The following is a 13,128-nucleotide window of genomic DNA, read 5'->3' on the forward strand; positions in this document are numbered from 1 at the left end:
TTTGTCCACAGATGGATGCAGAAGGTGTTTGTGTGACCACCAGCAGAATTGACACACCTCTTCTGGGAATACCCTTCATTTCCTGGAGAAATGGGAGGCACAGCACACAACTGCTGGAACTTTTCTTCTCCACTCCTTACCTGATATACACCTAACCACTGCATGACTTGATGAATGAATGACAGGCAAAAAATGAAAATGCAGCTGTGAAGTAAGTTAAGTGGTTGGGGCAGCATGGCAGGCAGGCAAAGAGAGACAGGTGGTCTGTGTTAATGTAAAAGAGTGAAAGCTTCAATAAACTATTAATTACCAAAGAAAGAAAAACAGTATTCTAGACACACCGACAACTGAAAAGCAAAAGTGTCGAAATCAAGATAGTTATGGGCCACTTTTTGCTGTCACTCTGGGCTTCTCTGATACCGTCCTGTGCTCCAAGATATAGTAAACACCAAACCACTCAGAAATGCTCCCCTAAAAAACAATTTGATGGAGTATAGCTGCTTGATAACCATAAAGCAGGCTTGATAAGTAGTTGTTCCTTGCATCTTGCCAAATTTGCTTCAACTTTATGTCCCTTGACTTCTGATAATCCCTCCCATCCCGCTAAACTGCCTCTAGCTCACTGTCAAACTAAGGAGCCGATTGAGCTTAGGAAATGTCTACCACTCGGGTTATCTCTGTTTCCCAGAGAGTGACCAGATCTTCAACAGGAGGGCCAAACATCAACAAGAAACTTTCCAAGACCAGACATAAACCATTTGGCTTCCACAGGACTTCAGAGAAGACCATCCCAATTGGACTACTGCCCCTACAAAGCAAATTAGCTGCTGCAAGCCAACCCTCCATCTCTCTGGTAGTAGTCTGACCCACCAACATTACTGAAAGCCACTCCACATTTAGAGACTAATTTTGTCAGCTTGGGTAAGGAGACGGTTAGGTAGTGGGTTGATTTGGTTGCCCAACACCAAGAAGGTGCCCTTCTTGGTTGCCCAACACCAAGAAGTATGTGAAATTCAGGCTTAACTGGATCTGGATCCTGATGAGGGAGAAAGAAATATTGGACTCCATGTGGCCAGTGGACAAGGATGATGGGAGCTGTTATCCAATAACATCCCTACCCATTCTAGATCCTAAAGCTTATTTTGGTACTGCCCCAAGATCCCAGGTGAAATAACAGGAAGAAATCAACTCCCCGCCCCCATTCATCTACTCAGGTCTCAGTAACATGAGCCATGTTGACGCATTTATCCATGGTTATTAATAAATTGTAAGAGTTTCCTTATCCACTGATCTGGCACTGAGTGAAACACCAAATGAGTCCAGGGCAAGTTGGGTTGCTAATGCTGTTGGAAGGATGAAGATGAGGATGAGAAGTGGGCCTTGTTCTGGAATTTCCAAACGCACTTGCTAGTTTAACTTTCATCACTAACTCCCCTTGCCTATGACTACTGTAACAGAAGCACCCTTGCTCCTTCCCACAGAATCCACAGGGAAGTCCCAGAGCCATGCAAATAGATGTTATAAGGGAGTAAATTTTACTAAAGTGACACAGCAGCAACAACTAATAAGTATAGAGTGTGTTATAAAGTGTGTAATAATCATAAAGCACTACTTGTGACATGAGATCTGGCCATGGTGATGCATGCCTTAGTTATATACCGGTTGGACTTACAGGCACGTCCAACTCTATAGAGACTGCGATCTACTCCCAGTATAATAAAACTGGCAATGATCTACCCATTGTCATTGCCCATATTGTCAAGAGAGACCAGAGTTGTTGAACTTTTTTGGGGGAGGGTTGCATCAAATCGCTCAAGCAACAGTCTACAACTTTCCCTTCTTTCCCCCCACTGGGGGAAGCGCAACAATGGGACCTAGCGCCGGGGGAGGGGGGCGTTATGATCGCTCAGGAGCAACTAGGCAATCTCTTCTTTAACTCCTGCGATCGACCGGGAGAACCCTGTCGATCTACCTGCCGTTTGCGGTCGACCGGTTGGACATTGCTGGACTACTGTAATACACTCTACATGGGGCTGCCTTTGAAAAATGTTCAGAACCTTCAGCTGCCCCAGAATGCTGTGATTCAGTGTAAGGCAGTTCATGTTCCTATATATGCACTACTACTTTCATGCAGCTCATTTCAACTGGGCTTGCGGCAAATGAACTTTCACATGAAACCATCTGTTAGGATGTGCACACATTATGTTTTGATCAGTCAGTTTTTACCTATAAGTTGCGCTATGGATTATAACATGCTAAAGACCCAGAGCTAAAATGAACGCAGTATCAAAAGTTGTTTTTCCAGATCTTGTACATACATCCCATGAGAAATGTCAAACCTTTCATGTTAGAAACTTATAATTAGATGATGTATCTGACAATCATGGCACATAGCATGGGGAAGAGTAACATAAGCAAGGGAAGAGGTTAGAAAACATAGCAATACATTTATTAAATATATTAGCATACTCAGGCAAACATAAAGCATGTGGAACATCAGCAGCCTGCACTTATTTATGTTTACTCAGAAGGAAATTTCACCTCTCTTAATAGGTCTCACCCCCCACCCCCAAGTAAGTGTGCACAGGATCACAGCCTACATCTTTCCCACAAATCTTTATTAAGGGAATTTTCCCTTTTTTAAAGCAAACTACTGCGCTCCATTAGACCTAACACCGTCATGACGTACGAGCCATAACTGGCCAATCGGCGCTTGAGGAAGAGCAAGGCGGGCGTCGGCCGGTTGAAAACGAGGGGAGGGGAGAGCTTGCTCTTGTTCCTGCGTCTTGGCTGTTGCGTGAGCACGTTGGTTACGCACGAACGTTACGTGCCTGAAGGCGGGCTGGGGCCTGGGAGAGGCCTGACCAGTCCAAGTCAGTCAGTCAGTCGAGTCAAGTCAGTGAATAAGGGAGCGAAACAGCTTCCCCTCAGGGAGGCTGCGTGTGAGAGGAGCGTGAGGGCTTTTTTTTTTTTTTTTGCACGCACGCCCCCACCCACGCACGCCCTCGAGCTCTTTTGTTTTCCTCCTCCGGGTGAATTACTTCGCTTCACCTCGCCGCGCGCGCGCTTTTTTTCGGTTTCTTTTTTTTTTTTGAAACTCCCCTCTTCCTGTCCGTCCCCCGCCTCCTCCCCCTCGTCCTCTTCCGCCGCCACAAGGAGTTGTGTGTGGGGAGGGGGGGAGGGGAAGTAGTAGAGGAGAGGAGAGTCGTTTCCGCCGGGGGTGGGGCCACCCCGCCGCAGCTGAGGGAGAGAAGTAAAGAGCGCGAAGGGAGAGAGCGGCCGGCCGAGTGAGCGGGGATAGCGGCAGCAACAGCAGGCGGCGGCGGCGGCGGCGATCACCGACTCCGGTGCTCCCTTTCCCTCTCCCTCCCCCCCTCCGCCTCTCCTCCCCACCAGGCTCTCTCGCCTCACGCCGCCGCCAACATGGAGCTCATTACGATCTTGGAGAAGACGGTCTCGCCAGGTAAAAACGGGGAGAAGGAGGGCTGGGCGGAGGCAGGGGAGGCGGCATCCCGACAGGCCCCTCTCTCCATGGGGATGGGCGGGAGGCCAGGGGAGGAAAAACCAACTGCCTCCCCCCCCATACAGAAAAATATGTGGGGGTGGGTGCTATTTAAAGGTGGGTGGTCGAGGGGGATAAAGGGGTGTCAAAGGAATGAATGGTCTCGGAAGGGAAAGGGAAGGCCACGGGGGGAGGGGGAAGCCGAGGATGCCGGGCGGTTGGAAAAGGGGCTCCTGCCTTCTAGTGTGGGCAGCGAAGAGGTACGTTTTTTTGGGGGGGTCAATGTTGGGGGAAGGACGAGGAAAGAGAATGGGTGGGTGGGGGGAGGTCAGTTAGTTGGATGGTATTTCCGCCAGCCCCACTGAATTGGTGGGCCGAGAGTCGGTGGGTGCCCAGGCAGAAACCTTCATCTCCGCCCCTATGTTGGTTAGGGGGGTCCGTTGGGTGGCCTGAGTGGGTGAGGGGAGGGCGGGGGGATACGAGCGAACGGCCTCTGCGTCAAGGGGGCAGCGATGTGGGGCGGGGAGTCCTGTGCGAGGCGAGCATGGAGGCGCCTCTCGTGGCACGAGGAAGGGAGAAGGGAAGGGTGGGGTGGAAGCTGCCTCTGCGAAAGGCGCCTCGGCATATGGCTGTGGGGCAAGCCGCCTTTTCTGCTCCTCGTGTGCGAAGGGTCTCCCCCCCCCCCCCCCGGATATGCTCGCTTAGACGGGGAGAGAGGGAATAAGTCTTGTGTGAATTGCGGGGTGGGTCGTGAGAGCGGGTCCCAGGCGGGGTCAGTAGAGGTCTGGGTGTGAGATCAGGATCTCTCGCAGCCTTTGACACTCGGACTGAGATGTAGCGCCGGGGGAACTTGCACACTTACATAAGAAAGCGGTCCATGTGCAGGCCGGCATTGGCCGAGGGTGGTCTTGTCTCTAGCCTGGGGTGCAGGCCCAAAGCGGAGAGGTGGGGTGGCAGCAAGAAGCGCCCCCGTGCTCAGAGCTGGCAGACTGGGGAAGTAGTCGCGGCCCAGCACATGTTGGGGGAAGTTGAATGCATCTCTCCTCTCCCCCACTCCCAAAATACGCTTCGATTTGGAGGGATGCGATCTCGGGTCTCCAGAAGCGGGACTCTCGGGTGATGCACACCGGACCCACTCGCTGTGTCGGGGAGGCGATCTCCCCGCTATCCCGCCTTTGGGGAGAGAATGTATCATTTCTTTCTCTCTTTGCCCCCCCCCCCGGCCCGCCGTGAATGGAACCGAAAGTGAATTTCCCAGTCATCTTGGGGTGCTTCTTGCTGATAGAAACGAAGTTTGACTAGGAGGAGAAAGAGCTCCCGAGGCCCTCAGTATCAGGAGGGGTCTGTTGCTGGACGCCTGGTAGGAATGTGAGCATGTGAGCGCTTCTAGATTGGTGCGGGGTGTCAGCGCCTTGATTCAAGCAGTAGAAAGAGGGGCGAGCAGATGGGGGAGTTACTGCTGAGCCGGAATTGGGGGCCGCCACTGACACCCCCTCGTGTATGTCCCCCTCCCGTCCTCCTAATCCCCTGCAGATTGCACCGAGCTTGAGGCAGCTCAGAAGTTCCTGGAACAGGCGGCCATCGAGAACCTGGTAAGAGAAAAACCGGGCTTGGGCTGCCCTTGGGTGGGGTTTGGAAAAACGAAATCCCTTTCCTGTGTGTGTTTTATTATTATCATTATTTTTTTTTTAAAAAAAGCTATAGCAGGCCGAACCGCCATAGAGGGGCGCAGCCTAACTGAAGGGTTTTTTTTCTCTCTTTTTTTTCCTTTTTCTCTCTCGCTCCCTCTTTTTGGGGGGAGGGAGGGGGACATGCAGGAGGCAGCCAATGGCAAGACTCCCGGGAGTCGCGCCACCCAATCGTGAGGGCGCGCCGGGCCCGCGGGAGGGAAAAGGAAGGGGAGGGCGATTTGGCTCTGCCGCGCTGCATGCATGGAGGGAAAGGCGGGGGGAGGAGGATGGATAGATGAGGCCTGCGGGGGCCGGCCATGTGGGGAAGCCGGCATGAGTAGCTAGCTAGACGCCGCCGGAGGAGGAGGAGGAGGCCGCCGCTGCATGAAACGGGCCAGTCCGCCTAAGTGCTCGTAGGCGGGCCTACCTTAGGTTTCGTTTTTCCCTACTGGCTCCCCTCCCTAATTTTAGGGCTTGCCATGCTGGGCCTCCGAACCTCCCTGCATTCTCCTTTCCTTTTCCATTCTTTTACAACTCCACCCCATAGCCCTATTCTTAAAACGTCTCCCTTGAATTTGCATGCTTTATAAATAATATTTTCCTCGTTTTCTTCGAGACTCTTTTTTGAAATCTGTTGTTGGTCTGTCTCTTAATGCCCTCAGCACATTTTTTCAGTTTCTAAAACTTTGTGAAATAGTAGTTCATTTCTGTATGCAAAAGCCTTGCTTAAGAAGGCAAGTAGGGATACATTGTAAAAGGGGACACAGCCAAGTGGGTGTCCTGAGTATGTCACCCACTAAACTAATGTAGAATGCAGCTTAGGTTATGTACTCGAACTGACAGCACATAAAGCAGTGAAGAAAAATTCAGTTCACTGTATGTTCTAGAAAGTAGGAGAGGAGAAATGGGTAACTGAAGCCTTTTATTGGATCAATTTAAAATGAGTGTATTGAGTTTAGCGCTTGATCTCCACGCTGAATGGAAAGGTGATTGACATTGCCTAGATTATTTGTTTTAATAAAGGCAAATGAGCCTGTGTTTCAGATGATGGACTACTTAGACATGCATACATATTTAGGAAAGATTGTTCAACATACATTGAAATCAGTAGTAGCATGTCCCAATTAGTTATTAGACGGGTATTACTGAGGTAGTGTTGCACATTACATTCATTATTTGAGAGAACCTTTAAGTGGCTCTTCATAACTAACACGTCTTGGGCCCCTGCCTTTAAAATCTGTGGGAATACTCTTGAGGATTTGGGTTGACTCCAGCAATCTTTGAGGCTTTCAGAGAAGTATCGTTTCTGAATTGCATATTATGTGTTGCATTGGCATTGTTGGGTGAGTGAATAACTAGGCTTCAGGTGACAAGCTGTATTCTAATTTCCATATCCTCCACCCCATCCACCCTGTTTCTATTTAATTTGCAGGGTCATGTTCTGTAGGTTGCTTTGCACTGAAATATTTGATGTTAACACATACTTGCTATTTTTAGAGGTCATGCTGTACTTTTTCTACACTGTAACAGTGAAATAGAAATAAAAGGAGTAAAGACAAAGGGAACATTCGTATGTGTGTTACCTGAGCAGTTACCTGAGCAGTAGCGTTTCTGTGAATAGCCTGACTGTTGCTTCTCTTGAAAGTTAAGCAACAGAGGGACTTTGAGATGTTCTTGTATGGTTTCATACACCACCTGTGGATAGACAGACAATGTTCTTCTTGGGGTTAAAGCTCATGAGTTATAAAGAAGCAAGAATGTTCATGTGTAAGGTAATCTGCACCAAAATGTTCCTTTAGTGCTATGCTGATTTACTTCTTGTGCTGTGTAACGAATGCCCTTGGCCCTGAAGATCTTGCATGTTTTAAATTAATGTTAAAGGTAACATTAACTGTGTAAGACCCATTGCCTAGCTATCTCCCTGCCTTGCCACAATGTTTTGGTTAAGGTGCAGCCCCCTTCCAATCAAAGCATCATATTTTAAAAATTTATCAGAGTTGCATTCCACCCTCATTCAAAAGTATATACAAGGTATCCCATTCTATTCTCACAGTATATTTGAGATACCTGGGGTTGAGGGACAGTGGTTGGCCCAAGACCAACTGGTGAGCTTTATGACTCTGTGTGGATTTGAAACTGGGTTTCTCAATTCAGTGTCTAGTGTACTATTTGCTGCACCATACTTGTTCTTACTGTGAGTCCTGCAAAGAGCTGAAAAATATTTGCAGGTCATATGTGCAAAGTGCACAGATTTTAAGTGACCTAGGTCTAGGTGATTAGGAGCCAGCTTTGCCACAAATAGAAATAAGTTAATAATTGAGTGCTATCACAACTTTTAGACATCAGTGACATTCCCCTAGTGTCTGTGAATTGAGCATAGACTTAAAACCTTGTGTGTTAGAGATGGGAAGGACATCTTATGAGATAAAACACAGGATTTCCAATCAAATGGTGCTTTCAGAACTTGTTTTGTCAAGGCAGTTTGTAGCTCTGGCCCTACTTGCGCTCCCTGAGGTGAAGTCCTGTGTTGCAGTACTTTAGGATTGTTTTAAGTTTTCTTCCTGGACTGCCATTTACCAGTATAACATTCGCTGCCCCTTGAATTCAGAGTTCCACACTCTGCATAAAATGCAGTGTGATTTTATTTTTTTAGGACAGAATGATAACTGGGTGGAGGAGGATCAGGAGATTGCTGCACAGCAGAGAGCAGGACTGAGTCAGGTTCTACAATACACGGTTAAATGCATCCTAACCTTAATTTACCCCTCTATAGATCAGCTTCATTGCAAAATTGCAACCATCCCTCTTCACCTAAGCTCTCTAAAGTTATCCTTTTCAGCCATATAAACACTTACCCAAGTTGCTTTCTATCTACTCACTTGTCAACTGCTCAGAGTTTTCTCTCATATTGTGTATGAGAGAGGTGAATCGCCATAAGCATTCCATAACCCTGCGTAGTCCAAATGGGAGGTGCATGTGTGACGGGTGGACCGCATGTCTAGACTTGCTTCCTGTACCACCCGTGTTCAGGCTAAGGAAGTTCATACTGGGTGGATTGAAGGGCAGGGTATAAGGCAGAGTTTGGCAATATTTTGTGGCCTGTGGGCATATTTGGAAACAGGAGAAATTATCATAGGCAACAAACACATGCCACAGCCGAAAACACACAATATAATCTATTGGCTACAACAGAATGCTGCTTTTGTGCCTAATTTCACTGGGGGAGGGGTGTTTACCCTGTGGGTGCCAGCCCATGTGTGTGCACATGTGCAACTGCAGGAACCACATTAGTGACCCTTGATACGTGAGATCGTGTAAGAGCATCTTGAGCTGGTGTAGGATGAGGGAAATTGGTTGAAAGGTGGAGAACGGATTGGGATTCTACAGGAAAGCTGAGAAAAATTCCAACGTTGCTGTTTAGGGACCAGCCGTGGATAGAGTATGGGGGTGGAGAGGCTGAGATATGAATAATGCCCATGGGGATTTGGATTTGTTTTTCCTTTAAACAGATACCCTCCAAGCTGCATAACTAAGTCACTTTTTGAAAGTGAGGAAACTTCCAAAAGCAGTTAGTAATATGTCATGGGTTTGTATGTAATTTCCATACAAAGAAAGTAAAAAAATTATAATAGGCAGCCCCAATCCCTCAAGCACTCTGAAATACTGACAAGTCTGTGATTCCTAGACACCAGTACCAAGCTTTCAGGTGTCACTATACTAAGATTCCTGGATCTTTGTGACCTGGCTATGCTCCTCCATCAAACTGGCCTGAGGATGTGCCTTAAGTAAGCATTGCAGTTTGTGCCATTGGATGTTCAACCACCCACCCTGTGCTGTCCCACCGTCTGCACATCCAAACTGGGTAAATAAAACTTGACGAATATCCAAACTCTACAACCTAGCCTTTACCATTTGCTGTTTTTCTTTTCATGATTTCTCTTCAGCCATCCATTACTAGTCTGTCAGTGCACTCCAGTGTCACTGAAAATAAAGGGGGATTTAAATCTGTCAAGTGCTTTTGAGCAAATTGCAGTTTAACACCCATCCTGGTTTGTTGCTAGAATTTTATAGAGCCATCCTAGTTGAATGTTGGCTAAATATTTCCCAGTTCGTTCATCATATTAACACATGAAGACCTTTGGGTGACAGTTTCCTTATTAGGAGATCATGTTCGAACATGCAGAACAACAACTGTGACCTTCGCCAAATTGACTGCTTTAAAAACCACTGCTAGCTACTTCTAGGATTTAGTTTGAAGTCACATTTCTTTTACAGCAGGGCAGTCAGCACTGAGATGTCTGGAAAAGCCCATGAGTCAAAAAGGACACAATTGATAGTAACTTTGTGTACTTGCATAGGGTGGAAATGCTACTGATACTCAGTGTAGCTGCACTGAAGATAGTTAGCATGACTAATATTAGTTTCAGTAGGTCTATCTTGAATAGGACTTGGTTGGATACCACACATTCATTTGCCTACCGTAAAGATCATGTGCAAAACAACAGTTGATGGATATGATGTACTTACCTTCTTCTGTTGGTATTCTTATTAATGCCTTAATTATACTGACTTGAGGGTATAAATTTTGACTCTGTATCATGAGTATTAAGAAGTAATTGTGGATTTGCTTAGTTGCTATCTACTATGCAGACCCAGGGGTGGGGAACTTCCTGCCTAGGTCTGTCAGGCCTCCCCATTTGGTCTGCAAGGCTGTTATGGCCAAGCCACACCCATTTGCTCTGAATCGGTGTGGGGCAGGTAAAGATGTAGCTGGACTGGAAGGTGGAGTGCAGGCACTGACCATCTGCTGATTGGTGACACCTGCAATACCTGTGCACACAGCTTTGCAGGCTCATCGGAACTTGGAAAGCACAGTGCTTTTGCCTGCATGGTTTAAATTCACATTGCACGGGCAAAAAGAGGTCACCTGACTGCATTGTGACTTCAGGTGATGGATAGCTCCAGTTCCCCATCCCTGATGTAAACGGCTTATGCCCACCTTCTCCTGCAACCCTGTTACAATCCTGTTGTACAACCTTGTAGGAAATTCTGCATATTTGGGTTGAGTTTTAGTAGTCTAGTCCTAAAAGAATCTGCTTAGCAACTCAAGGAGAGAACTGGAATTGGGATGGTTCTGCCATATAGCAGAATGTAGCAACTTGTTTCAGGTAGTATCAAGAAGTGGGATAGACCGCAGTGTCTGAATGCTACAACAAGCCGCCTTAAAATGTTGACCCTACTAGGGTGGAGTGAAATGAGGATTGTTCCATTTTGGCTCAAGCAGAATATCTTGAGCTGCAATGGTCATACATACTATCTCAGCAATGGTGAAATCAGAAAATAAATTTCCATGCAATAGAGTATGACACTTGAGAGATGTATTCAAGTACTGTATGAGCTTGAGCATGGAATCATTGACTGACTTTCAGCAGGTTGCTGTGTGTCAGTTCTTAATCTATAAGGTAGGAGTAACCAGAGGTTGCTTGCACTATTCGTTTCACAGTTATATAAATCACTACTAAGAAGGACTAAACATGTATGATATTACATATTGAGGTGTGTATGTACTTTCAGCTTGGGAAAGGTAAGATTCTTCCATTCTGCTTTTTGACCCTTAAATTCAAGTGTAAATGCTGTCACATTCATGCAAAGGTTAGAGTTTAGGCGTAACGACTTCTTCACTCAAGGAAAGATGCAAGCAAGCTTCAGTTACTGAATTGTATTTACCTCTCTTTTTTTGGTCAGCCCACTTTCCTTGTGGAACTGTCCAGAGTGCTGGCAAACCCAGGGAACAGCCAGGTTGCCAGAGTTGCAGCTGGTTTGCAGATCAAGAACTCTCTGACATCTAAAGACCCTGATGTTAAGGCCCAGCACCAGCAGAGATGGCTTGCAATCGATGCCAATGCTCGTCGAGAAGTCAAGAATTATGTACGTAAAAAATACAACATTTTTGCTTTTCTTCCCAGTTGTGTTTGTTCAACCACCATGTTATTCTATAGTGAATGCAGATCATGCATCTACATCTGTGTTTTGAGACCTTGCTTCTCAGTTTACTTTTCTCTTGTTTATTTCAAAGTCAAAGAATCTGTTCGGTCTCTGGCGTGTGAGATTGTTTTCTCAGCTTAAAGAGATTTCTTACGGTGACCTCTGGGATCCTATAATAAAATTGAAAGTCCCATGCCCATAAGATCTGTGTGATCTAGTAATATAGCTGAAAGTCCCCTCTGTCCTTGTACCAACAGTATTCCAAGTGTGGCGGCCTCATCTCTTGTTCCTTTCCCATCTCCTTACAGGTTTTGCAGACCTTGGGTACAGAAACCTACAGGCCCAGCTCAGCATCACAGTGCGTTGCTGGCATCGCCTGTGCAGAGATCCCCATGAATCAGTGGCCTGAACTTATTCCGCAGCTGGTAGCCAATGTTACAAATCAGCACAGCACAGAACATATGAAAGAGTCGACATTGGAGGCCATCGGCTACATTTGTCAAGATATTGTAAGTGCCTACTGAGTCTGCTGTGCTAAAATCTGCTGCTTTTTCCCCCTGCACCTGCTCCTGCTCTGCTCCTCTGCTCTTTAGTGGCTGAATTTGAATCTGAACTGCCACTCGGTAGGCTCATCCCCCAAATAAGTTATGTTGTGTGTCTGCCACTTCGTCACACCAAGGTAAAAACTAATCTGTAGAACGTGGTATCTGTGTTCTACAATTTCATGAAGGAAAGCTCTTACAGAAAGTGTGTGTAGATGTGAATGTGTGCCAACAGAGGGAAGACGGCTGTGTGGGGGGGGGTTCTCATTTCTTTTTTTCTGCTTCACTTCCATCTCCACCATGCCTACTGCTAGAGCCAGTGTGGTGTAGTGGTTAAGAGCGGTAGTCTCGTAATCTGGGGAACCGGGTTCGCGTCTCCGCTCTTCTACATGCAGCTGCTGGGTGACCTTGGGCCAGTCACACTTCTTTGAAGTCTCTCAGCCCCACTCACCTCACAGAGTGTTTGTTGTGGGGGAGGAAGGGAAAGGGGAATGTTAGCCGCTTTGAGACTCCTGAAGGGGAGTGAAAGGCGGGATATCAAATCCAAACTCTTCTCTTCTGTTGCACTGGTCCTCTTGCCACAAATTTCTTCTTGTTCCTTTTCCTCTGCTGCGCCACTGTTCTTCAAGGAAAAAATGCTCTGTTCTGGGAACCTAAATGTTTGAGGACTTTCGCTTGTGTTCCCTACAAGATCAGGCATGCTGCTGACCCAGAGTAACTAGATACATTTCTTATGGAGAAAGAGGCATGCATTTATTCTGTACTTGCACGGAACATCTGTCCCTGTAGGTTAGAAGTTGTAAGTGAATTGGGTGCTTAGCTGTTCTGCGAGATACCTCCATGCTGGTTGTGATCTGGCAAAGAATCTCCTCTTGACATTTTTTGCTTATTTTGATTCCTGTTTTTAGGATCCAGAACAGCTTCAGGACAAGTCTAATGAGATATTGACAGCCATTATCCAGGGCATGAGGAAAGAAGAGCCAAGTAATAATGTGAAGCTAGCGGCTACCAATGCACTCCTTAACTCTTTGGAATTCACCAAAGCAAATTTTGACAAAGAGGTAAGTGGTCAGATGTTAGTGCGGTGGAGAGTGAGTGTGGCTGAAGAGGGAAACTAATGGGACATGAGAAATAAATCCATGGTCCGTGATGAGAAACCATGCACCACTCTGAGTTTTGATGCATTCCCATTTCTGCTGAGACTTGGATTTATGTGTTAGCAGCCTGTTATGAGAAGCATAATCCTATTGCAGTGGTGAAGAGTGAATACTAAATCAACTAAAGTTGTAACTCTCAAATAATCCTGTGAATTTTAACTGATATGCTACCAGAGGCACTCTAGGAACTCTGTAAAAGAGTTTTGCAGCTTGTAAGCTAGCACCTCCTTCCATGCCCTTGATGGAGATCACTTCAGTACATAGGGAGCAAA

The 13,128-nt window shown here is 46.7% G+C and overlaps 1 protein-coding gene across 3 annotated transcripts in view; it reads left to right on the forward strand.

Moving 5' to 3' along the window:
- Nucleotides 1–2,788: 2,788 nt before the first annotated feature.
- Nucleotides 2,789–13,128, forward strand: part of KPNB1 (karyopherin subunit beta 1) — a gene marked incomplete at its 3' end in the record, with an annotated part of 32,574 nt that continues 22,234 nt past the window's right edge. The window contains exons 1-5 of one of the 3 annotated variants that reach the window (XM_083582693.1): nucleotides 2,789–3,463; nucleotides 5,036–5,094; nucleotides 10,918–11,100; nucleotides 11,466–11,666; nucleotides 12,608–12,760. In XM_083582693.1, coding sequence (XP_083438819.1) covers nucleotides 3,424–3,463; nucleotides 5,036–5,094; nucleotides 10,918–11,100; nucleotides 11,466–11,666; nucleotides 12,608–12,760 — 636 coding nt within the window. In that variant the 5' untranslated portion in view covers nucleotides 2,789–3,423. Of the gene's footprint in view, nucleotides 3,464–5,035; nucleotides 5,095–5,470; nucleotides 9,035–10,917; nucleotides 11,101–11,465; nucleotides 11,667–12,607; nucleotides 12,761–13,128 lie in introns of those variants that run through there. The other 2 variants (XM_083582692.1, XM_083582694.1) reach the window with 2 other exon arrangements.

This window comes from Podarcis filfolensis, assembly GCF_964270895.1.
Source record: "Podarcis filfolensis genome assembly, chromosome: 13".
Lineage (NCBI taxonomy): Eukaryota > Metazoa > Chordata > Lepidosauria > Squamata > Lacertidae > Podarcis > Podarcis filfolensis.